Here is a 25,420-nt window from a genome sequence, read left to right as displayed (position 1 = left end):
TTTTCGAATCAACCAAAACCCGGCTAAAGCGAGCGTATTTTAGTTTGTGCGAATCAGGGGATTTTAATTTGAATTTTGGCGTTTCCATCATAATTTTCTGATGCGATACTTCTAGATGCGCATCTTAACAGGCTGATGGAAACATGGCTAGTGTTTGGTTTCTAGACTACTTTAAAAAAAAAAAAAAATGGCAGATTCCATAGAAAGGGACCCGCCCTATATGTAGATATAAACAGCTAATTCTAGGTAACGAAAACAAACGATACTGAGTGTTGGGTGATTATAAACTAATGAAAACATAATTATGAAGATTATATTCCATTTCTCCCGATATAACCCCCTAAATCCTACAGACAGAATCTTTAACTCAAATAAAGTCACAATATCAGTCAAGAATAAATTAGTCAAAGTGAGTCAAAATTGTAAAATACTGAATCACAATTTTATCTTACTATGTCAGAACTATAATAATAATAAAGTCAAAACTTTAATTTTCTCTGTCAAAATTATGAGATACTAACTCTTGCAAGCATGCTAAAGTTTTCATGTAACTAGGCATTTTTCGTCTTTTCTTAGCAGAAATGGACACACCCGTCCTGCAAGCCCCTGAAAACGTTTCTAAAATCTTCTACAGAGGCACTAAATACTGAACTAAACACACTTTCATTTCATAAAAAGACATTTTAAATGTCCATGCTGCTGCTTTCTAGTGCAAACCATCTTTCATTCGTCGTTTCCTCACACATTGGCCTCTGTTTCTTAGAAAATATTGGAAGGACACAGCAAACAAGCAGAACTTTGAGAAATATGGGATTTAACTCAAATTTAAAAGTGAGAACTAAAAGGTGTTTTGATTGGCTCGCACCTGTGGTCGGCTCCTAACTGATTGCTTGATTGAATGCATGCTTACAGAACCTCTCGCCCGTCTCGTCAGCTCACCTTGAAGGCGATGTCATAAAACTCTCCGCTGTTGCTGATGGACGGTCTGCTGGGATAAACCAGTCCAGAGGACGGAGCGGCAGCGGCGGCCAGACCCTTCCCCGTCCTCCCGCTGCTCGGCGACGCCTTGGGGCTCTTGGAGCTCCCTTTGCCTTTCACTGCCTTCTTCCTGGACATGGCTCTGACAACCTGTTCAGCTCCGAGCAATTCACACAGGAAGATGAGGAGGAGAGTTTAAAATGTGGGGCTTCTTTCCAGTCTCAAACACTTTTCCTTGTGGAGTGAGTTGTGGTCGAGGCGCGTTGAGGCGAAATAAGTTCACCTGTGCGTCAAAATCATGACTGTGCGTAAAGCGTCAATTGGAAAGGTTTTTTTTAAATGGACAAAAACTGGCTATAAAGCGAGACAGCTGTTGCCCCTGTGGTGCAGCTGGATGACTATAAATCTGAGACCTGCTTCACAATGTAAACAGCTCTCACTCCTCCCTCTCTCGTATTGTGATGTTGGGAGCGCATGAAGGCATGGTTGTTCCAGTGCGTTTAGAGGGAAAATCCACCCTAAAACGGAAATAATATGCTTTTCCAATGATGTTTGACGTAAGTTAATACAAGCAAATGCAGTCCCATTAAGCTGAGAACACTCCACAAACTGATGATGTGATGCTTCTCACATTTTTTGATAATGTGCTTGACGACTCTTGACTTAAAATAATTTTAAATACTCAGTTTAAATCATTTGAATGCAGGGTCACATCACTGCAAATTCCCACTGTACTATTCATTTTAAAAAGACATTAAGTCCTACTTATAATGCAAAATCTGAGTTTTAGTGTAGTAGAAATGAAATTCTGATTTAGGGTGTATTTTTCTTTTAAAGGTGCAGGTTTGTATGACAGCTTGAAATAGGATGCTTCACATTTTCTCCACAGACACTTTCAATTTCCAGGCTGCATCACTCTGGTGCCCAATATCCAAACCGCTCCTTCTGGGCTCACAAGTGAATCAGACATTCAGCAGGCAGGCTGTAAAATGTGTGACTTTAGGGCTGCCCAGAGTGTGTTTTCACGCTGTGGCCAGCAGGTGCATGTTTTACATAAAGCATTTGGGATTCAGAGTTGCTCTCAAAGCAGAAAAAAATGTCATTGGTTAAGCCCCAGTGGCTCCAGGTGATGTGACTGAAGCCCAGTAGAAAAAAGTCTTCTTTTACCAAATGAATAAGGGGAGTAGGGTTTGGTCACACTCCACAGGACTAGAGGGCAGTGGGGGAGCATTGAAAACTGGGACAGAAGCCAGTTGGCATCAAAATATAGCACAAATTTAAGGCTTAGGTTTCAGCTGAGCAAAAGAAGGTTTTCACATTTGTTATGTCTGTTTAAACCATTTTATCCACCCTCCACTGTACAGAATGGAAAACTAAAGTTTGGCAAACAGCAGGGTAAAGCCTGAGAGGAAATGAGGTGAAATCAAGTGGCAACCTGCGGGGCTGAACAATGAAACCAGCACAGAAAAACAAAAAACTGCAGTTCCTCAAATGGCCACTTGAGGCTGGCTCCAAAAGCCAATCAATCTAGATAGACCCCCAAGTTAAAATCATGGATGAATACAGAGACCTCAACACAGCGTTGGAGGCAGGGCCCCTCTTCATTTTTATGAAAGTTGCTCAGTGGCATCTGAAGCCAAAGTAGTTTAATTTCCACGGAATGAATGTTCCCGGATCTACAGCATCATGGGGCATATAGAGACTAACAGCGGCTAAGTAGCTAACTTTTAGTGCAGCACTCTGCTAACTTTAACGGAGATAAAATAATTTCATCTTGTGGCTCTTCTAGACCGTCCGACTTTTGAAATGTTATCGGATTGAATGGATCAATTCCTGATGGTGAAACAAGTCATTTTGCTGTGCTTGTGACGTTAAAAAAATATCCACTGATTTACAGAAGTCTGTTTTACATTATATGGCATCACATGACAGACCCAGACGTTTTGGTTCCACATTAGGCCACTATGTAAAATTTGGCTTCAGAGTCTGGTGCTTAACTGCGAGCCCGGTCTCTCTCCAAAGTCATTAACCCGTTGCTTGGGCAGTGACTTGTGTCGTCAGAAATCAACGAAAAAAGGTGCCCTTTAACGTTGGCATGTTACGCTGCCAGTTGGTGTTATAGTTTAACGTCGCCCGGTGGCATCAGGTGAAAACGCGTTTTGGACAAGGACAAAAGATAAGGCGGTGAAAGTCCAGAGAGCAGGTGTTCTAAAGCCAAACCCTGTTTCTTTTTCTGAAACGACATAGTGTGTTTATTTTGAAAGAGACTGTATGTAAACGTTAAATTTCCTGTGAAAATGGAGGTATATTTTGAAAGAAGACAATGCATGTACCAGGCAGAACTTGACACAGTGTCCCAGGACATCAACAACCAACACACCCAGGGTACCTTGCACATCGTATGTGGATGTTGAAATGACCAAACGTCAATATGTGACGAGGTCAGAGTGAGAATGTGTTACTAATTTCCCCTTCATGACAGCTGTACGGGGGTGAATTTTTATGTAAGTCACTCATTTACATTTTGTTAAGCCTTTAAGTTAAGCATAATTACAGACTGACAGATTGCTTGCGGGGTGTCATGACCATCTATGAGGCTGATTCACCACTCGCTTCTCCACAGCTCCACCCTCTCATCCAAACATGGTCACTTCAACTCCAAAGAAATCCGAGATGGCAATGACCAAAATGCTAAACTTATTTGTATCTAGTCTATCAGTGGCATAAGTACATAAAAACCAGCATGAAACCATAAAACACTGGTCAACGGTATGCCAATACGTAGCACGTCTTTTAACTCATTGTTTTGGTTTCCAAGTTGCAACTTTAGTGCTTTGGTTTACCCTCACTACTGTTATCAGCATTGTTATTGGCTGCAGGAGGCAGCAAAAAAGATATAAACCCCACTGCAGACTCGTTGCCCAGCACCAAACAGCCAACAGACAGAGTAAGCGACAAGTTTGTGAACAAAGTGGAGCATTTAGCAGCTAAAAGGCTAGATATTTTAAACAGAGCTGAGGGAAGATCGAATATTGGCCTTAAACTCAACAGGTGGCCAGAAACATGACTGCAAATGAATCTTAATGTTCCTCTGTGTCTGCCGGATGTGTAACAGGAAACTGCTTGCTAACAGATTCACTATATTAACTTCAAAGGTGCTAATATGTCAGTGTAGTGTTTAAAGCTGGTTTCTGCTGCCCCCAAGTGGCCAAAAAAGTTAGTTATTGCAGGTTTAAAAGATTTTTTCTTAAAGATTAGATGCTAACTTCCTGTTGGAGGCATTTATTGACTTTACATTTTAAAAGTATAGCTGAGATTTTTCCCATCAATATCAATACTTCTAATGGAGCCAGCATCTAGTGGCCATTAGAGGAACTGCGTAAGGCAACTCCACATAAACTTGAAGGGGTTGCAGCTTGTTTCAGCTATGTGATTACGTGCAAGGTTATCAAACCATTCTGGGTTGACATAGCAGCAGTATGTGTGTCATGGTGATAAATTAAGAGCAAAAATGTGTGTACAGGAGAAAGTCTCTGCTATATGTAGCTACCAGATTATGTGAAAACACCATGACTCACTCCTTATGTTCAGCAGAGCTCTATACCTATCAGCAAGCAGTCATTTCCCTACATCCACTGTGACGATACATACCCCAAAAAGCGTTTTATGTAACCACGAACAGAGGATGATCTGTCCACTGCACCGGTGACTCACTTGAGACTCTTCTTTTGCAACAGTCTACTTTAGTTTGACACACCTGAGAGCTGCCCAGTACAACCAGTAGCCATAGGTCAGGACGGCTGTGATGTGACTCACTTCTACCATCCAGACTTTCCCAGCAGGGAATCGAACCGACAACAAACACCCTTTTTTTGGTCCAAACCAGTCTTTGAGCATCACTGCCGCCCCCACTTTAATATTATATCAGAGGACAACAGGGAAATTGGCATGAGCCAAACTGGAGCTGTAGAAATGAGACAGACACATGTCCCTGCTGTCTGTTACACAATCAGAGCACACACACAAAAAAAATGGACGGCCAATCTGTAAGTTAACCATCAAAGTCACATAAAACTGCAAGAAAAGCTACGAAAGCGATTCTGCGGGGAAATTTATTTGCAGAGCGAAGGCGGGGAACGCGACAAACAGGATGCAGATACGTTTGATGAGGAGACTATTAAAAACGCCCATGCTGTGCGAGTGGTGCATCGTCAAAACCAATGAGCTGTGAACAACAGGAGGAGCGCACACACCCCTCCACCACTGATGTTATAATCGAGTTCCCTTTGAATAATTTGTCGCTTCATATCACCCAAAGCACATATTTATGGTGTTCGATATCAACAAACTGTGTTAATTACAACCAATAAATTGTGAAATAACTAAATCAATAGTTAAAACTCATCCTTGTTCTTAGCAAATGTTATTTAATCATTCTTTAAAAAAAATATCAACAGTTTTATTTAAGTTTGCTTCTCTAGTCATATCTCACAGGTGCTTTAATATTTCATTCCAGTTTTCAAGACTGTCAATCAATTGGTTCTCAGTGACTTCATATCATTGTTTTCTCTTTCTTTCTTAATTTGTGCTTTTTAAAAGTACCAGTGTGTTGGGGTCCTGGGGGGCCCCAGTCAAAAGTACCCAATTCCGCCTGTGCAGTTTAAATAGATGGAACTATTTACTGAGTTCAGACACAGATGCAGCACACACAGATTTGATAATACAATGTCTTGTGACTATCAAATTCAATCGACCAATACAAGGAAAACTCAGCCTGCTGCTGTGGACATCCAACACTAGATGAGAAATGTACTTGAAAATGGTGTTGCTTTTGCTCCTGAAACACAGACAGGGAGATGGCAAATGTTTGCTCTCCTGTCACATGCCAGTACGCCCAAAGCATGGCATGAGCCAAATGGTGTGCTGTAACTGCCTGTGGCGTGTGGTGTTCACAGTCCCGTGTAAACACCATTCATTTTATGAATTACATTTATTCAACCTTTGTTTTGACAGGGGGTAATGCTGAAACCAATCACCATCTGAAAGACTGTGGGTTTATTTCAGTTATTTTACATTGGGGTCAAAATGACGCTTTCAGCATATAAATATAACACTATTAACACAAATATAACATACTGAAAACAAAGTGATAACAGAATCCAGGGTTCCCCCACACATTTTCATGGAGATTTTTTCCCCCCATGAATACAATTCAACTCAGTTCAATACAATACAATTCAATTCAATTCAATTCAATTCAATTTTATTTTGCCCTACTTGCCCGTAATTGCAATTTCAGCTAGCTGCTATACATGAAGGGAGAGACAGAACACAGGGCGAAAATAAAGATACGTACATGACGGTAAACAAGCGTCAAATATCGACGCATATGAGTGTGTTTTACAATACATTGGCAGCTTCAGAATATAAATCTACCAGTAAATTCCATTACAAAGACAGTTATCAACGGCAGACTACTGTAACAATGTCACTACACGCAACAAAATTCCATGACTTTTCCAAAACTTTCAATAACTTTTACCAATTCCAGGATTTTTCCAGGCCTGGAAAATGTGATTACGCAATTCCATGACTTTTCCAGGTTTTCCATGACTTTAGGAACCCTGTGAATCAAAGGATGGTGGATAGGCTTTTTAAGTACTAATGTGGATTGTACTTGGGATAAAAGCTGCAATTAGTAATAAAGAAAAGTTAATATTGTTTGTTTTACACAATATGCAAAATAACTGCAACTTGCCTAAAATAATAATAATCTGTTTGGCGTTTTGTCAGATGACATTATTTATGTAACTAATGATGTTTTTAAAAGAATTAAGTTACATTTTGCTATGATGGTAATACAGATTATTCTTGGAGACTTCTCAGTCAAACATTTTTGTATGTTAAATATGTTGGTAGGATAGGATGCAAGCAAGATGGACTATTGCCGGACACTTAGCTCCTGTTTGCTAGAGTCGTGACTCTCAAATGGGGGTATGGGTACCTATAGGGGTACTTTGGAATACTGCAGGGGTACATGAGTTTTTTTAATGTTAATTTTAAAAATATATGTCATGCCTCATTCCTAAAATAATTATACCATAATAGGTTCAAAACAATACATAAATATGAATGTAAGTGCAATAAACCACATTTTATATCAGATATTCATACATACTCATTGTCAGTGCAATTGTTGACTGCTGGAAACTATTCCTATATATTGGATTTAGGTTTTTGTTTCCTTAATTCTTCCAAGAAGTTTTATTTATTTATCTTATTTTATTTTCATTTTTTATATGTGGTGGTATTGTTACATTGTCCCTTTATATGTGTGTGTGTGTGTGTGTGTGTGTGTATATATATATATCCCTGGACCTTGTGTAATAAAAAATAAGAATAAAAAAAGACAAATAACAGGGAAAAAAATACTGCCACAACAAATGCAAGCATTTCAGGTTTATGTTTGTTCACTCTGTGGTTTTACCAACCCTATTTTGTGCTGGTCAGGGGGTACTTGGCTGAAAGAATATTTCAAAGGAGGTACATTATTGAAAAAAAGTCTGAGAAGCACTGAGCTTCAGCAACAGTGTCAAAGCAATTTTGACTCAGCTGTGAGCCTTCTGTTGAAAATAAACAACAAACCTCTCCTTTATTTGTCTTAACAAGACAGTGTGACTGCTCATTCTTCAAAAAGACAGATCCACTGTGTCACACAAACACAAACAAATCACCAGGTTCATTTTTTGGTATTATCAGTGGAGACAGATGGTTTGCTGGGCCGACACTCTCACGGCTGGTTGTGAATTATTTTACTGGAGCCAACAATAATGACTTTGCTGAATGTTTTTGCATCTGCCGTTTCAACTGGACCATGAGGAGGTCAATAAATGTCTCCCTCTCTCTTTGTGCTGCATGAGGGGTGGCACAAGAGGCATGAAAGGAACTGGGCGACGACTAGAATAATTAATATTTGAGATGCACTGCACGTACTGAATAGGTGTGTGTTTCAGGCAGCTCTTTGAAAAATATCTTCATCAGATGGGCAGTGTCCAAAAACAGGCTCAATTAATCAAAGACATGGAGCAGTCAGAGGAGGCGTTGATGAATTAGGATGAAAAATAATCAATATATATATAAGAATTCATTTTTGCAGACACAATATTTGGCCAAAAAAGGGTTATTGTCACTGATAAAGATGAATGGCATCAGTGGCCAGCTGAGAATGCATCAGCTCTGATCAGACTTGCTGTGTTGCTGTGTTTTTGAATTCTTCTGGCACAACAGGAGGGTAAAAAGGCCGACACAGGGGATGTCTGTCACTCATAAACCACATCAAACATGCACCTGACACACACCTCGGGGCACACTTTGAGGAAAAGGCTCCTGTAGTGGTGAATGTGGGAAGGAGAACCACAAAGCCTAGAGATGTAGTCTGAATCACCTGGAGAACAGCACCATCTAGTGGCCGCTTTATGTTACTGTCACTCCAACCAGGGAGCAATAATGACAAACTTGTGTTCAGCTACTGTCATATCCAGTGTCAACATGTCTTCATATTTAGGAAAACATTTGGATTTATTTTCATTTACTCATGTACTTGTCTGTCAAATAGTATTTTCTGATGCGTTCACATTACACAGGATGAAAGCAGAGATGGAAAGATGTCAACTTGTGAGAGATCATGGCATCGAATTGGTTATATGATTACAGAGTTGGTCATGTGATGATCACACTACTGTGCATTAATAATATAACAACATATCCATTACGTAAGGGTTTAATTATACTGAAAGATGGCTGATATGAGGCATCGACATTTGTTTGTTTTTCAGGCAATTCTGTATTATTAAAATGCAAAGTCGGATACTTTGGAACTTTTATAAAAATCAGTCTTAATTCCATTGAGGAAGTTGATTTGAACACAACTCAGATATAACATAACAAGAACACAAGATCAGAGGCAGGATGCTACATTGGCACAGTGGACAATATGGCAACAGGTATGCTCAGGAAGAGATGGCAGTGTACTGTATACACACTGGGGTTAATGAGGAACAGGTGAGGCTGGATCACAGTCGATGGGCTTGAAGTGAGACTGAGGAACAGGTGTGCCGGTGGGTTTGGAGATCGGATGACTAGAAAAGGCTGGACAGACCCAAAACATCAGGTGGACAGGTGAAGATAGTCAATGAATTATAGTCAACAGAATTAGCATTGCACTCCTAAAACATTATCAGAGTCATGATGAACAGTTAAAAAACACACTCTTCTTCCTTGTCAAAACTGGGTGCCTACATTCCCCAAAATGCAACCCGACTGAAGACAAGTTTGGGTGTGTCATTCTTAGTGACAAAACAAAAGCCCTGAAATGTTCGGCCGATTAGACAAAAAAAAATCATTTGTCATTGGGGGAAAAAACAGAAGGGAAAAACAAAATATAAATTCAAAACCATTTAATGTTCAAATGTCAGATGTACAAGGGGCAGTAATTACTTGTGACACACAGACGTGTTCGCAAATGAAACCTTGAAAAACATCACATTGTTTGGATGTTTGATTTCAGGTTTTATCAAGCAGTTCTTTGCAATCTGTAGAAACCTGATGGCACCTTTGGTCCAACTCCAGCAGCTTCACTGAAACTGACTTTGACCTTCCCTTTTTTCAACCTCAACCCCTGAAGTCCTCCGTTCTCCTCTAGTAGTCAGAGGTCATGGCTTTAGCTCCTGTTTGTTGGTATGTGCGGGTGGGGCCAGTTCCTGGATTGGAAGTAGCCCCTGAGTCCTTCCAGGTCCAGGGGAGGGAAGTAGGCTCCGATGCGTCTTCTCAGCCACCACTTCCCCTGAGCTGCGCTGCTGCTGCCCGGCTGGCTGAACTTGTATCTGAAATGTTCCCCTCGAACCCACCTGAGAAAGAGGAGGACACAGAGAGGAGTGAAACTGCATGAAACAAAGACTCTTTTTTTGACATTTTTCGTCTTTTCTCACGTATGTATCATCCTAACAAAGTCACTGTGACATACCACACAACATCTACATTATAATGATCTTTGTATATTAGCAAAGGACAGACAGTGTGTGCTTATTGCTTCACCAGAGGGGGCTATAGCACAGAGAATAGTGGGACTGTCATTTGATTGACCCCTGCCAACACATATTTAATAACAGATATATTTCTGTAATCAGAGGTTGATCATTAGTAGGACAAAAATGTGCATTGGTGAGGTTCATGTCGACATAAAGAGCTTCATGCTAGTTCATCGTACAGTATTTTTACCCTGCAGAGGGATCATTGCTGTGACTGTGTGCTCCGTGTTTACCTGGGAGTTTCTCGGCCTTGGAAGGGGTTGTGGTCAAGCAGGGAGAGGACAGTGCTGTCATTGGACAGCAGGCGTCCCGCTATGTGGATCACCCACTCACTCTGCTCGTAGGTCTGTATGATGACATGGAGACAGGGTTAAGAAAGGAACAGGAAAAAAAGAAAGAAGAGTAAAATAATACAGGTTGTGAAAGAGATGTGAATGTGTACACTGAAAGGCAGAGAGAGACTGAGAGTGTATGAGGCTCTGAGGCAAAATAGTTGAGACTACAGCAAAGGAGAGAGGTAAAAAAGGGACAAGTATGCAGACCATAAGAAAACAAACACCAAACGAGACAAGGGGAAAGATATATAGAGTGATAGATGATAAGAAAGGGAGAAATACAGATGTATAGCGGCATTCAGATAATACCAAAAGTCATCTAATTTAATTGAGGTAAATACATGACAATCACTGCCCTCTAGTGGCCATATGCGGTAACTGAACATTTAGCAGCTGAGGCTCACAATTAATTTTTGGCACACAAGGCCTATAAATGAAGTGATTTCTGCTGATGAACCAGCTAAAAAGGGGGGAACTGTGAATTGTTACACCATTTACTATTGTTTCTTGTGTGTTTTTGCCTAGTTAACTTCATTCATCATCAAAGGCAACAAGACCCTCTTGGTCTTTGGAGTGAAAATCTTACCTCTAAAGATACTGAATAATGACCCAAAATGAGTTTTGGTACCAATATCAACTACATCCTATATCCACACACTAAAATACATTTACGATGGAGACAAGTTAATATGTGTCCTCTGCACTCCCTGCATCATCTCCTGCAGCTCCTCAGTATCTCACCTGGAAGGCAGCAAACCACATGAGCCAGTCCAGCCGGTAGTGGTACGGTGATATGAGGCATGGTCGTCTGTAAATGTCCCCTGGCTTACACAGGAACTGGTACTCCTCCCAAACTGCCTCAGGGTCCTTGGGATCCTGGCTGAGAGTGCCTTGGAAAATCACCTCGGTACGCTCCTTTGTAATGCTGGACAGAGGGGGGGCAATTAAGTTATAGTGGATATGATGACTTGTAAAATGCCTCATGGGCTAATTGACAGAGGGCTGAAGGCTGCAGAGTTAATGTATACAGATGCAGGACTATAGATTACCCTCTGCTATTATCTCCAATTTCTGGAAAAAGACTAACTTTAAAGGTTCTGTTCACCCAAATCACAAAAACAAACAGAAAATATTTGGTTAGTAGTGTCAGTGAGGTGTGTGGATAATATCCTGAGCAGTTGGAACTTTTATTCTGGAAAGACGCCACAAACAAAATTTCTTTTGCCTTTACTGCAGTGCAGAATGGCTGGACAAAAATTTGTGAAAAAGAGAAAATTTAATGTTCAAAACATTTCTTTTTCTCTTCTGTTGTGATATTCAGTTTGTTTAAAATTCATCATTATGAGATCACAAATTTCAAAAGTTTCCAAGGTCAAAAAAGAACTTCAATTTCTCTCAGTGTCAATTGTTAAGGCCTTTACACACCAGGGGCAGGATGAATAAATTACATGAAAATACAAACTATATGTCTGCGTTCATACTGGTAGCGATGCGAAATCTATGACAATTGCAACACTTGCTTAATTAAAAGGGTTTGATGTGAACAGATCTGCCAGCAGCAAAGCAAATTTGCACCAACTGCTGTGATCTAAATGATCCAGAGCAGCGTCTGGTAGTCTGTCTGAGGTAAACTGCTGTATAGTCTACGCTACTGTGGGATATTTTAGTGAGTTTCTTTTTAGTGAATTTGAGCTCCTTCTCNAAAACAAAAAATTTAATCTTTATGACACTTAAATACAATTTGCATAATAATTTGGAACGCAGTGTATAGTCTACGCTACTGTGGGATATTTTAGTGAGTTTCTTTTTAGTGAATTTGAGCTCCTTCTCTGTCTGAACCCAACCTGCCAGGTTTGGGTTGGGCTTGGTTGAAATTTCTCATTATTTCCCTGGGCTTGACTTGAGTCACGTTCTCGTCAATTTACCTGTGTTTTTTGTTTTTCATAAAACTGGCAGTTCTTGTGTGTAAATCGCAGGAGCTCTATTGGACTGAGAGAAAGGGAGGGACCGCAACTAAGAAAGGGAAAGTGATGAAATGACAAAGCAATATGAGAGACAGAGCAGGTGAGAAAAGGCAGCAAAGTGACTAGGTTGGCAGTGTTTGCCTGTGCTTCCCCAGCAATGGGAACGATATTCATAACATGCAGTGAAGAGCTGTGATCATCATCTGCACACTGTGTGGCCATGGACTGCTGTGTGCACTAGATGCACCAAGAGGCGCAGCCTGTTCTGCTGAACCTGTTGTGCACAAGACAACAGATTTTTGAAATGAGGGAAAGAAGAAGTGGTGCAAGGACGCATGTCAGCCCTTAGCTTGTAATAAATGTTTTAACATTAAAAATATATATTGTTATTAATAAAATTTGTTGTTTTACAGTAGAAATTTGGGCTAAGGCCAAAACTGCTGCCGTAGTTCGGGCTTGAGACAGAAACTGTGCTGGTTCATGAAGGCTCAGGCCTGATTTTTATTTTTATTTTTTTAAGTTAGGGTTAGTGTTAAGGTTAGGCCTAACCCATCTTGGTTCAGACTAGGGAGCCTCTGTGTTGCTGTTGTATAATCGTTATAAGGACAAGCACAACAGGATTGGTTCTTGCCTTCATTTGTCACGCAAAAGCTCAGAAAAATCGACCATCTTGCAGAAAAAAAGTCACTTTTTTGTTGTGTAATATTTGCGATCTGCATGAAAGTACTCATTACAAAAACATTTAGAAAAATATATTGACATATGAATTAATTGCAATAAAAATGCCCCTGGTGCATAAAGGCCTTTAAGCCAACATGGGTGTCTGAGGAGGATCTTGTGATCTAATAGACAAAATAAATGATCACAATGACTCTATGTATGGGCATGTAAATAAATATGAACCTATCCTTGAAGTGCATTTTAAAACATCTTAATGCTTTAAATTTAGGCAGGTTTTAGATGCTTTAAGGACCCACAGATACCTTGATGAACCTCATGACCCCACACTGACCCCTGACTGTACCGTACCTGCCAAAGGCCCCGTAGGTGTTGACGATACGCAGCGGGTCGAAGGACGTGTTCATCACCTGCCTGGAACTGAACAGGTTCATCACCACGGGAATGCTCAGGTAGCCAATCAGAATGCCCAAAGAAATGTTCACCACCCGACGTATCAACATACCTGTGTTACATACAGTAAGAGAAAGAGTGGAACAGCTCATTATCAGTCACACATCAGATTTCATTATCTGTTACACACTCTACACTGCTTTGAGCCAAATTGTATGGAATTGCAGAGCAATCCTGTTTGGCTTAAAGACGCTGCGACAGCATTTGTTTACTTGTTAAATTTTGTTGATGTTTACAGAAATAATGCATCTCATGTCCATATTTCAAAATGAGACTGAGTGGCCCGGAGGAAAACTGTAATTACAGCTTACATCAAGGTGACATATTTGTTAGTGTCTGGCCTGGAGGGGGATTCATCATTAATGGAGGACAACATGTTTCCTGGTCCAGAATTAGTGCAATTAAGTGTGTATATGTGTGTGATGACTTCAGCACTTCCACAGTGGAAGGGGTTTGACCCGTTAGGTCATGGGACGGCCAGTATTGACAAATGTTGGCTGAGTCCACATCGCTTCCTTCCTACCTGTCTGCCTGCTTATCCCATGCATGTTAAAGACATCAACATAATCCAACTAAAACTTTTCACACTGAGAGACTGTGTGAGTCTGCTCAAATGATTAAAACATGCCCACACTGCAGGTAGAAGCCTATTTTATATTCAACGTCGTACAATAAAGTAAAGACACTAATGGGTCCAACGAGACCAATTAGAGAGGGGCCACTGGCGCTGTGACCACATTTGAAGCAGTCTGTATTGTAAAAATGTGAGCCACATCACATTAAATTCCAATAAACCATATGTCAGACTTTTCCCTGCTCCTCAGCTGTCCAAGTGCTAATCCCTTTTCTACCCACAATTCCCTGTTTCTTCCATAATTCCCCTCCTCCTGTGCCCATTAGCCTCAACTGTTAGATATACCAATGTCTATACAAGAGTCTCTAGACCCATTCATTCCAAAAATGAGATACCAACTATTTTCAAAACAAAAGGTCAAAAATATGATGTGAAAATATGTATCAATTTTGAATTCCAACAGAAAATGGCCCTGGCTCATTATGACTCATAGGTTTCTCTGAATCTGAGGCCTCATTAACAAAGCATCTTATCTTACCTCCTGAAAAGTGCTAAAAGTTTCCTCTAACGTTTCTAAAGGAAGTGCCGGGGTTGAATCTGTTGCCATGGATGATGTCATGTTTCATGAATGCTATGACTACAGTGATTGGATGATAAGCAACCTTTCTGCGTCTGTGAATCTGAAAAGGATGGATAGAAAGTGGCAACCAATTCTCATTCCCAGGTCATCAAATACAGACACTTTGTCATGCCCCTTGGAGTCTGATAGCGACGCACAGGGCACCCCCAGTGTATCTATGTGACGCACTGCTGAAACACATTGTAACATGGGATTTATGTTGTGAAACACTCATGGTTATGTTTAGGCAACAAAACCAATTGGTTACGTAAACAGGAGACATGAGTGATGTCAGTGCGCAACAACTGTACGTAAATTACGAAACATTACGTGAAAACAAAAGTGACTTTTGGTTTCACATGAGGCGTAGGTACATCAGCAGCACAACGTTAATTAAAACAACACTGACACCCTCCCTTCTCTCCTGCCCTAAGCAGACTTTCTAACTCTTTATACTATGTAAGTTGCACATAGTGTCAAGTTTTGTTGCCGGTGGGTTTACACTGAAGTTAGCTGAAGGCCCACTGTGTCTCATAGAGACGCTAAAGGGTGCCTTTGAAACTCTCTCTCTGTTGTTGCCTTTTCCATCCTCTCTTTCCAACCTCTCAAATATGACACACCCTCTGATGTTGTAACTGTTTGCACTTAAGGTCAGGAAAAACCTGCTATTTTCTGGTTCCAGCTGAGAACCAACTTTTTGGGTTCTGGACTAATCTATTCTAGGTCGAAATGCTCTGAGCAGTTCAAAATTAAGTACGGAAACCATAATGGAACCAGTTCCATGTTCGCAGAAAAGGGCAATCAGACTTCTGAGCTACTTTTAGTGCTTGAAAAAGGAAGTGAAGACACCTCTCTGTCCACATCAGTGGACCTAAGGGGGGGCAAGTGAACAGTTTTAGGTTACTGGGAATCAGCATCACAGAGAACCTGACATGATAATCAAACATCTCCATCCTAGTGAAAAAGCTGTAGTGGCTGTATTTTTTATGGAAACTTGAGAAAGCAAAATTCCCCAGCCAAGTTCTTGTAAATTTTTACAGAGGTGCAATAGAAAGCATCCTGACTGGAAAAATTACAAACTGGTAACATTTGTGCCATCAGCAATATCAGTGAGGTAAGGCATCTGCGCAGAGTCCAAAGGATATTAACAGACAATACCCACCAAGAAACAGCCTGTTCCTACAGCGGCCGTCCTTCGATACTGAAGAATCTGCTGTCATACCACCAGAGTACAAAGCAGCTTCTTTCCTCAGGCTGTAAGACTCCTCAGCTGAACATCATCCTCCACACTCCACCATTTTTTTTTTTAATATTGTAGCACTAAAGGCACTACAACTGCGTTTCATTATGAAACTCTGAGTTGCAGAATGACAATAAATTAACCTTGAACCTTGAAATTGCTTTGTGAATTACTCTTAGACTCTTAAACACAGGAGTCCTATAGTTTGGACTAACATGTCTTTTACTTTAAGGAGTTATCTCTCTACTTTAAGCCTTAGGGTGTTTTGTGAATGTGTCCCCTGAATACCTTTGGTGGGTTTGGGGGTGCGTCCAGCTGCATCCTCATTCTGTATCTCCAGCACTGCCTTCTTGGCTCCACCTCGAGAGCGAAACAAGAAGCCCAGCGATGCGTCGTCAAAACAGGCCAGACTGGGAACAATGGTCAGCCAGTTAAGGAAGCTGAGGTTCCCACTTACTATCAGAACCACCTATAGCACAAGAGACGAGGCAGAGTCAAAGACAGCCATGTATCAGGTAACATCTGCTGAACTGATTATATTGCATCACTTTACATAATGTAGGCATTTCAAGGAGTTCAACCAACATGTGAACGGTTGAGTACTGACTTATTTTGAACCATGCAAAATCGGCATACAGGAACATGAGCTCTGGCACCCACTGCACATGATGCACAAATTTAATTTAAGCGAACAGCACATAATGCAATTAAACACAGATAAATGTAATAAAACATCCCCTTAAATCAGCTAGTCAACATGTTTAATGTAATAAAAAATGGAACATGTAATGCTATGACTGGTCCAGAACCAATTTTAGATCTAAGACATGCTATTACACGATGGCACCCTGATAGACAGTGGAGTAAAACTCTAAATTCAAAGCCCCGATCTGTGGAAATACAGGTTCTCCTCACAAGATGCCACCATTAACAGCCCCAGTGTTTGTTATGATCAGCTCTTGTGAGTTGGTGAACAGTGTGAATTACCTGGAACAGGATCTGGATTGCGCCGTTGACCATGCACATCCGCCTACCCAAGAAGGTAAAGAATGGGAAGATGAGCTCGATGAGGTGGTTTGACAACGTTTCAAAGCGATGGAACCACCATGGGGCTCGATGCATGTAGTAGGACATGGGGTTAGGAACTGGCTGGGTCTGGGAGGAGATGCAAAGCAGAGAATAAAAAGGAGGTGAAAATCTAAAACCCACCCACCAACCCATTTTTTGAAAATGCCAGAAAGGTTGCTTTATAGCAGCAAGTGTCGGAACCGAGGGGTTTGTCAAGATAATCATTAACTTTTATCAGTGAATTTTTGTTGCATGAATTTATCCATAAAGATTTCACCCACCACATTACCATTCGTATATCAATGACTCTTACTCTTGCTTTGAATAATGAAGAGAACTTTGTTTTTCTCATATGCCTCTGCTGAACGAAGAATCCAAAACCAGAGAAAATTCTTAATGAATTGAAGTCATTCGGGGTCATGTTTCACAACAGCAAAACTATATTAAAACATCTGTTTACAAACTCTCACACACCTCATGCAGTATAATCCAAGTCTCCAAGTCTAATTTATCATGTATGAAAATTATCTGGGCTTTCTTCAAAGCCAAACTCCATTGACAAGAATAGTAATTTTACCTTGCTGAACATGGCAGCTGCTGGTCTACTGCTGCCTCGATCAGTTAGTTTGTTTGCATCATTGTGTGACTTTGCTGAATCTGAACTAACCCTTTAAAACACCAAAGTAATTAAACTAAATGATTGAGGCAGTGGTAGATCAGCAGCTGCCATGTTCAGCAAGGTGAAATTAGTTCCCTGTCAGAAAAGGCTGTCTGTTTGGGTAGTACTCAGCATTCAGTTGGATGACGAAGAACTGAATTGTACTGCACGAGTTGTGTGGGAGTTTGTAAAAGGATGTTTTCATATAGTTTCGCTGTCAAGACTTTACTCAGTTTTTGGATTCTTCGTTCATTCTGAGGGCATGCGAGAATAACAGAGTTTTCTTCACTAATTCAACTTAACACAAGCTGAGTAATTGATATGCAAATGGTCATTTAAGGGGTGAAGTATTCCTTTAATATTTGCTACTATGCTAAACATAGACTTCTTCTACTGCTTAAAATGCATGTTTTCTCTGCTTTACTTTGGCACCAAAACCTTGTCTGAGCCGGGGATGGAGAGTAATTTATGGTGCCACGCCTTGGGGGAAACATTTCCATGTCTAAATAAAGGTGGAACTTCATTTAAATGAAGGCAACACCACCTACGCATAAAAAAAAGAAAGAAAAACACTCATACATTACAGAGCTGTGCAGTGTTTGCGTATATATGATTAATTGTGTGTGTGAGATGTGGTCACATGCAAACCGTGTAATAGGTGAACATGCAAATAGTGTCAGGTGAGGTGGTGAAAAATAAACACAGCGCAGAAATAGGTGGGGGGAAAAGAAAACAAGACACTGGCACACTAGTCTATACTCTTATTGTTTTCATGGAATGGAAGTAAAAAAAAAAGAAAGGTTATTTAACCTGTAGCTTACCAAAACACCCCTGGAAATCCGAGGGCAAGGAGCCTGCAACCTCAGACAACCAAACAACCCCACCTGGCCTGCAAGCTAGCTGCATTACAAGAAACTAACCGGAGCAAACAAAACAGCAACTATACTGAAACACACCTACGCCGTCCCCTGGGAGTCAGGACAGGAGGGGATCTGCAGTTTCTCTGCAGGTTTGAAAGAGAGCAGTGTGTCAGAGGGGGTTAATAAGGCTTCACCTGGCGCCAGTGGCTTCCGGTGTACTGCGTGTGTGTGTGTGTGTGCGTGTGTGTGTGTGTGTGTGTGTGTGTGTCTCTGTGAATCTGCATTACCTCTAAGGCCAGTGACAGTTAAGGTAAAAGCAGGGAAACTGACCCAAGATGAAATAAGGTCCAAGTTAATATATTATTTGTCAGGTAACAACATGTTTTCTGATCCAGTACATGTAATTACATTTTAAACAGCCCCAGTACATATGTACGGAACCCCTAAGAAGCAAGTGAGAAAGAAAAATTCAACCAAATGTCTCTCCTTCTGTTTCTGAGTTATGGTACTGAATAATGGCCAAAAAAGTGTTTTTTGTGAAACATTATGATGTCACAGTAAAGATGACCTTTGACCTTTCGGATATAAAATGTCATCATTTTATCACATTTGTATGAAATCTGGTCATTTAAATACATGAATTCTTGACTTGAGGAAAAACCATGTTTTGTCAGGTCACACTGTGCTTGCCCTTTGACCACCAAATTATAACCCATTCAGCCTTGAATCTAAGTGGATGTTTGTGCCAAATTTGAGGAATTTCCCTCAAGGCCTTATTGAGATATTGGTTTCGAGACGGACAGAGTCACAGTGACCTCTGACCACCAAAATCAAATCCGTTCATTACTGAGGACGTTTGTGCCAAATTCGAAGACATTCACTTGAGGCGTTCTTGAGATGTTACTTACACAAGAATGAAAGAGATTAGGTCAGAGTGACCTTTGACTTTTGACCACCAAAATCTTATCAGTTCATTCAGATCATTGCTGAGTCTAAGTGGACGTTTGTGCCCTCAAGGCATTCTTCAGAATGGGAGGGATGATCAGACGAAGGACGGATAACCCCAATACATAATGCACGTAGGCCACGGCTATTGCTGGCATTTTAAAAAAGTTTTGACAGGTTAGAAAAAAAAAAAGATTCGCTAGGATCATTTTTCTAAGATGACCTGATTCATGGATGAAAAAAATGAGGAACTTAGAAAGATTATCCTGACAAAACCTTTTTTCACCTGTCATACAAACAGGAGATAAAACAATTTAGATCAGACTTATAAAATGGATCCGCTAAAATCTTTTCTTTTCTCTCTTGCCTCTCAGGGCTTTCCATTACAGAGTTGGATTCAGAGTTCTTTAGAAGCAAGATCAAGTAGCTTTTGTTAGCCACTGTGGCTACACATGGCAATTCAAGGATAATGGCATCAGCTAAAATGTAGAGTAAATATTAACATGAGTAAAGGAGAATAATATCTGTTTGCAAAAGCATTGCATCATTGATTATTTGACAATTGTCAGGTGGACATGCTAATGCTGCTATATCTACTGACTGTATTTTAGCAAATGTTTCCTATGTTGTCCACACGAAACCCTATAGACACACCCACTGACATATAGCAGGATTAAAAATAGAACAGGAATGCACAAGGACAAAATAATGAACAGCATAAAAAGAATCAATTTAAACCATGAAGTGCACACACACAAGTATAAAGAAGGCCGTCACGAGACACAGATATATATATCACAGTGGGGTACATTGGAAGCCATACCATGCTAATTTACATGTAAAAATATCCGGCTTACATTTTTTGATGTTACACATGATTCTCCTCGTTAAAGTTCATCAAGTACACACGCTGCCCCCATCAACATTTTCCTGCATTTTTGTTTAACTACTGCTTCTTCTGCTCTCCATTTAAAATATGAATAGTATCGACAATATAATTAGGTCGTTGGTTCCCTTTAGCCACTGGAAATTTGGAATCAGTGAATTTCTGTTACTTTTTTTTTTGTGTAAATTGTCACTGAAAGGCTCCATGTACCCCAGAGTTTCCTTCACCGCTGCATAATTATAGAGGGTCACTCTGCCCCAAAGAATTATAGTCACTTAGCCTGGTTTCAGAGAGGAGTTTTAATGTCCTCAGACATTCAGAGTCCTCAGAGGATGAATCCAACTGACTCTTTTGATGCTATTGCTTGTTTTCTCAGGCCACCATGAGGTTGACATTTTTGTTTTTTAATTGAATGTCTCGACAGCTCCAGGGTGGGTTGCGTTAAATTTTTTACAGATGTTCAAGCTTCCTTGAGGATAACTTGTAATGACTTTGGTGGCCCTCTGAAATACCTCAACTTCTACTTGATGGATTGGCACCAACTTATGTATATATATATTGATGTGATATATTGAGTGTGGTGTTCCCCTGACTTTTCTTCAAGAACCACCATAAGGCTGACTTTTTTATTGACATAGCTCAACAACTAATGGCTGGATTGCCATGAAATGAGTAAGGGGGGAATTGTAAATTTTGAGATCCCCTGACCTTTTATCTAGCACCATCATCAAATTTCTGTTGGTCCAATAATTTGGTTTATGACAAAATTTCTGCAAAACTAATGTTATTCCCATCAACTTCAGCTGTACTTTCTGTTTATAGACAATTAGTAAATGTTGGCTTGCTATTTAAGGGGATAACAATACATACATCTGGACAGATGTATCGATTCAGTGACCAATGATCCAATATTATTGATATTATTGATTGCAAAGTTAAAAACGTTGATACATTCCACCATTTTTAAGATCCACCTTTGTTTTGAAATTCCCATGGCACATCTGTGTCACCACTTTTGACCAAGAACACCTCCTTCCTTAACAATCAAACGGTGCTACTGCCTAGTGCCAGGCAGACAATGACAAGCAGCCAAGAAGAAGACAGTGAGGACATTTTTTGATTTCACTGGAATTTGTGATATCAGCAGATGTTGTATCATTCTCCAAAGAATTTATGTAATGTATCATGATGAAACTTGTGATTTACACCCCTAATGCTAACATGCTAAATTGAGATGGCAAACATTGTACCTACTATATATTAACATGCTAGCATCATCGCTCTGAAATGCATGCATTACTTTTGCATCACTTTTAATCACATACATTAAATAGACTATACTCGGCAGTGATGAGGAAATTACGATCTGTCATCAATGCTAGTGCTGTTAGCAAAAGTTATTGTAACGATTGTTGTGGACAACTCTACATGTATCTACATATACAGAGTAGTTCAACCAAAGGAATGATTTCCCCTGTTCAGCCTGTTTCATTTGATTAATTATCAGAGATGACAGAGACTGTTTAATATTTTCCAAACAATAGAGCAAATAAATTAGGGTAGTGGATAAAATATCCTATGTCATATATCATTTTCCAACTCCCCCGGTGGACAACCACTGGCTTAGTGATTTCCATGGCATTAGCAATGCTAAAACTGTTCTAACCCTGGGAACTAAAAGTTGAGGGATAAATTATAGCAGATTTACATTGTAGTGTACCAGTAAACCAACATTTTTCCAAAACTCAATGAAAAGGCAGAAACTGTGACAGTTACATAGTAACATAGGCTACATAGTCTCTGCAACAGTTATCCTGTCCCACAGGAGCCATTGTGTAACAGTCTATCTTCTATTCCCATTGTATTTCAGACTGTGTGAGTATCTATATTGTATTCTTGATATGCATGTGAGTGTCATCTCCAGTCATCCAGTCCCTTAGGAGCCAGTGTATTCCTGTCTGTGTTAATTACAGAAGACAGCCCTCCTCCCTCTGCGGCTTGGTAACACAGAGCAGTGTGGGTCAGAGCGGTTGAGCGTCCCACAGGGGAAAAACAAACACAACCCCACGGTCCGCATAAGAGGCTGATTTATTGAAACCCACGACAGCGGTTACTGTAATGTGTTGCCCTGGTGTGGTTAGCCTCATGTGAGTACATTGCTGTCTTGTCATCATTCAGGAGACACAGCCATGGCAAAATCTTTTTGTATATCTGGACTGCTGTTAAGATGTTCAGATTGTCAAAGAAAACGGGCCTTTGGGAAATTTAGAAAGTTATACTGGCCATCTTCCCACAAGAATGATTCAAAATAAGACTGCAAGGCAACAAGTGCCATCTTAACTGGTAATTTAAGAGCTTTCATGATATCTTTGGTGCTCAGGGCTCATTGCTGTGCGGTGTTTTCTACACCGCACTTCCCAGAAGTCAACAAACAGCCTTGGGATTTTACGATGAGAAAATCTGAGTTTCTCCTACTTTCTTTGTCACTCATGATAACCACCCTGTTCTCTTTCACTATTGCTGCAGCTACAAACATCAAATGCATATATTGCATATATTGCAGATTTTTCCCATGAAAGAACAACCACGTATCAAGTGGTCAGCACAGGAAGGAACCATAAAAGCTCTCATGAACTAAGTAAATCTTGAAGCTGCTCTAATTAATATTTGTATATGATGACATGACTCAGCAGTTCTATTTTAGCATCTTTTAGCTCCTTGTTTTAGTTTTACAGTCAAAAACGTCACTGTTTTGGTTGAGTCTCAGTGCTTTCATCAGTGTCATTTCCAGCAGTAGTAGGCAGCTGTTTTCAGGCAAAATTTAGCTAATTTTAGCGAATTGCTAATTTAGAGCCTAGCTAGTGAACAAAGTAGGAAAACTCCAGCTTCTCAAATGTGAGGATTTCTGATTTTCTTGTCATTACTATCTCCATCAGGTGTACGCTAATCTCACATATTACTAGACCAAGCAGCCTAATATTTTTTTGTGCACATATATGTGCTCAAGGGCCTCTTATGGTATCAGTGATTCACAATCGTTAAAAAAAACTGTCTGATTGACCTTTTTATTCCGTCATTGACTGCTGACTTTTTAATCTTCTCAGCTGGCTGGTTGGGAACTGCAAGTGATCAACAAAATCAACTAGCAAAAGAACAGGGCAAAAGGCAGTTCCCGCAATTGGATAGGCTAATAAAAAAAAAAAGAAAAAGAAGCCTGACCATTGCAGGACACATTTTGGGCTGAAACTGGCATTCATAGAAAAGTTGAGTCTCATTTTGAACCAGAGCAACTGCAGATTAATCTCATGCCTAATATGCTCAGGCACAATACAAGATTGATTAGTCCCCGCTGCAACGCCGTCTTGACTGTAAGAAAGCCGGAGGCGACAATTCCACCAGGTGTAGTTCAAGGATACTAATGAAGACTGGGACACTGTGTCATATTGCATCATATCATTGGGGTACAACAAATGTGCAGTCTGGTCTGCACTTGCTGAAAGGATCAATAGCTGGAGCACTATCAAAGAACATGGGTATGATCTCTTTTCACTGAGACGTCAGAAGTCAGCCTTCGCTCGGAATGTATTTTGTAAAATTCTGAAAAGAAGATCTTAAATAATAGACCATAAACAAATGCTTTCAATTTGAAAGCACTATATTGTATATCAGCTGCCATCCATTTGAGCATACCCAAAAAGTTCTATCAGGCCGAGTGCACCCAAGAAGAAGGTTACAAAGAGCGCACCCAAAGAACACCTGAGCAGACACCATCTCTTTATTCCCAGCGCTGTCTGTTGAAACCCCACAACATCCTGCTCCAGTTACATTGTGCGTGTCACTCTCTATAGCTTTCATGGGGTCAGGGACTATGTTATGGCTTTAATTTAATAACCTTAGTGCAGTTGGGTCACATGCACTGTCAAGAGTGGCCGCGATCAGCTCTGGTGGAGATCTGCACTCTACTAAATGCCCTTTTCTAGGAGTACATCGAACATCTTTGGGTTATGGACAGTTCACTAGAGAAAACAAAGAACGTGTCTCTAAAAAACTAGAATGTGCACAGATCAGTTTACTTTTATAGAAAAACAATAATTCTATAAAATAATCAGTGAAAACAATCAAAAGCCACAGCCTACATGTAATTATGGCTTTCTTTTCAGTGGAAAGCAGCAAACGTAGAGGTAAATATTAGACTGTTTGATAACTTTTCCTTGTTGCATCTGGCTTCTCATCTCTCTGAAATCTGAGCTGACTTCATGAAAGCTTCAAAAAGAAAGCTAAAAATCCCCCAGATGTTATGGAGGACAGAAAGCAAAGCTCAGCGGCTGATGACAAGGTTTGTCAGTTTAATCAATTTATAGCTGCAGAGAATGATCATCCGCTCCATGTCCTGCAACAGGCTAACTCAATACCATGACACACACTGCAGGGAAACATGACACACAAACAGTATATCAACTACACTAACATTCTGTGTCACACACCTCGTAGTGGTAGTCCATGCAGGTGAGGTCTCTCCAGCATTTGTCGCCTCTGATTTTAATAAGACCCTGAAAAAGACAGAAAAAAACACAAACATGTTACACTATATGATGCAATGGACTCAACAGATAATGCTGCTGTAAATCATGTCAAATTAGCAACCATCAACAGTACATTAGAAGATCAGATTACAGACTCCACTGATTCAAATTCCATATTTAGCTGTCCAAAAGTACTAAAATTAGATTAGGATTCCCACATACATTAATGTAACAGCAGCTATAAAAGAATAAATGTCTCCTAATAAATAGTGCAATTACAAGTTATGCTGTTGCACTGTGAGCCAAGATAGGGACGGCAGAGGAGGCATGATCATCTGTAGATAAGAATCTGTAACCCATATTGATAATCACATCAAAATTTAACAATTTAAATGAATTATGAGGACATAAAGTAAAAGGAATGAAATGAAGAAAAAGAAATGCGCTGCAGTGTGGTGTTACTGACTGGTTTGACTCAAGCAATATTTACCAGCATATAATAAACAAATAAAACAGTATATAGTTTGCAGCTGGTTTTCTGATTAATTTTATA

General features: G+C 40.1%; 2 protein-coding genes across 3 annotated transcripts in view; both read right to left on the bottom strand.

The window, feature by feature from the left end:
- LOC126399543 (ras-related protein Rab-26) overlaps positions 1 to 1,405 on the bottom strand; it is a 141,950-nt gene extending 140,545 nt beyond the window's left edge. Inside the window, exon 1 of the mRNA XM_050059577.1 lies at positions 940 to 1,405. Coding sequence (XP_049915534.1) covers positions 940 to 1,116 — 177 coding nt within the window. The 5' untranslated portion in view covers positions 1,117 to 1,405. The remainder of the gene's footprint in view (positions 1 to 939) is intronic.
- Positions 1,406 to 9,419: 8,014 nt separating this feature from the next.
- lmf1 (lipase maturation factor 1) overlaps positions 9,420 to 25,420 on the bottom strand; it is a 32,630-nt gene continuing 16,629 nt past the window's right edge. For both annotated transcript variants that reach the window (XM_050059549.1, XM_050059550.1), the window contains 7 exons: positions 24,829 to 24,894; positions 16,915 to 17,082; positions 16,216 to 16,396; positions 13,393 to 13,546; positions 11,141 to 11,324; positions 10,298 to 10,410; positions 9,420 to 9,884 (listed from right to left, as the gene is read on the bottom strand). In XM_050059549.1, the coding sequence (XP_049915506.1) occupies positions 9,698 to 9,884; positions 10,298 to 10,410; positions 11,141 to 11,324; positions 13,393 to 13,546; positions 16,216 to 16,396; positions 16,915 to 17,082; positions 24,829 to 24,894 (1,053 nt within the window). In that variant the 3' untranslated portion in view covers positions 9,420 to 9,697. The remainder of the gene's footprint in view (positions 9,885 to 10,297; positions 10,411 to 11,140; positions 11,325 to 13,392; positions 13,547 to 16,215; positions 16,397 to 16,914; positions 17,083 to 24,828; positions 24,895 to 25,420) is intronic.

Source organism: Epinephelus moara, chromosome 13, assembly GCF_006386435.1.
Source record: "Epinephelus moara isolate mb chromosome 13, YSFRI_EMoa_1.0, whole genome shotgun sequence".
Classification (NCBI taxonomy): Eukaryota; Metazoa; Chordata; class Actinopteri; order Perciformes; family Serranidae; genus Epinephelus; species Epinephelus moara.
The sequence above is the reverse complement of the archived record's forward strand: the minus strand, read 5'-3'. Positions and strand labels throughout refer to the sequence as shown.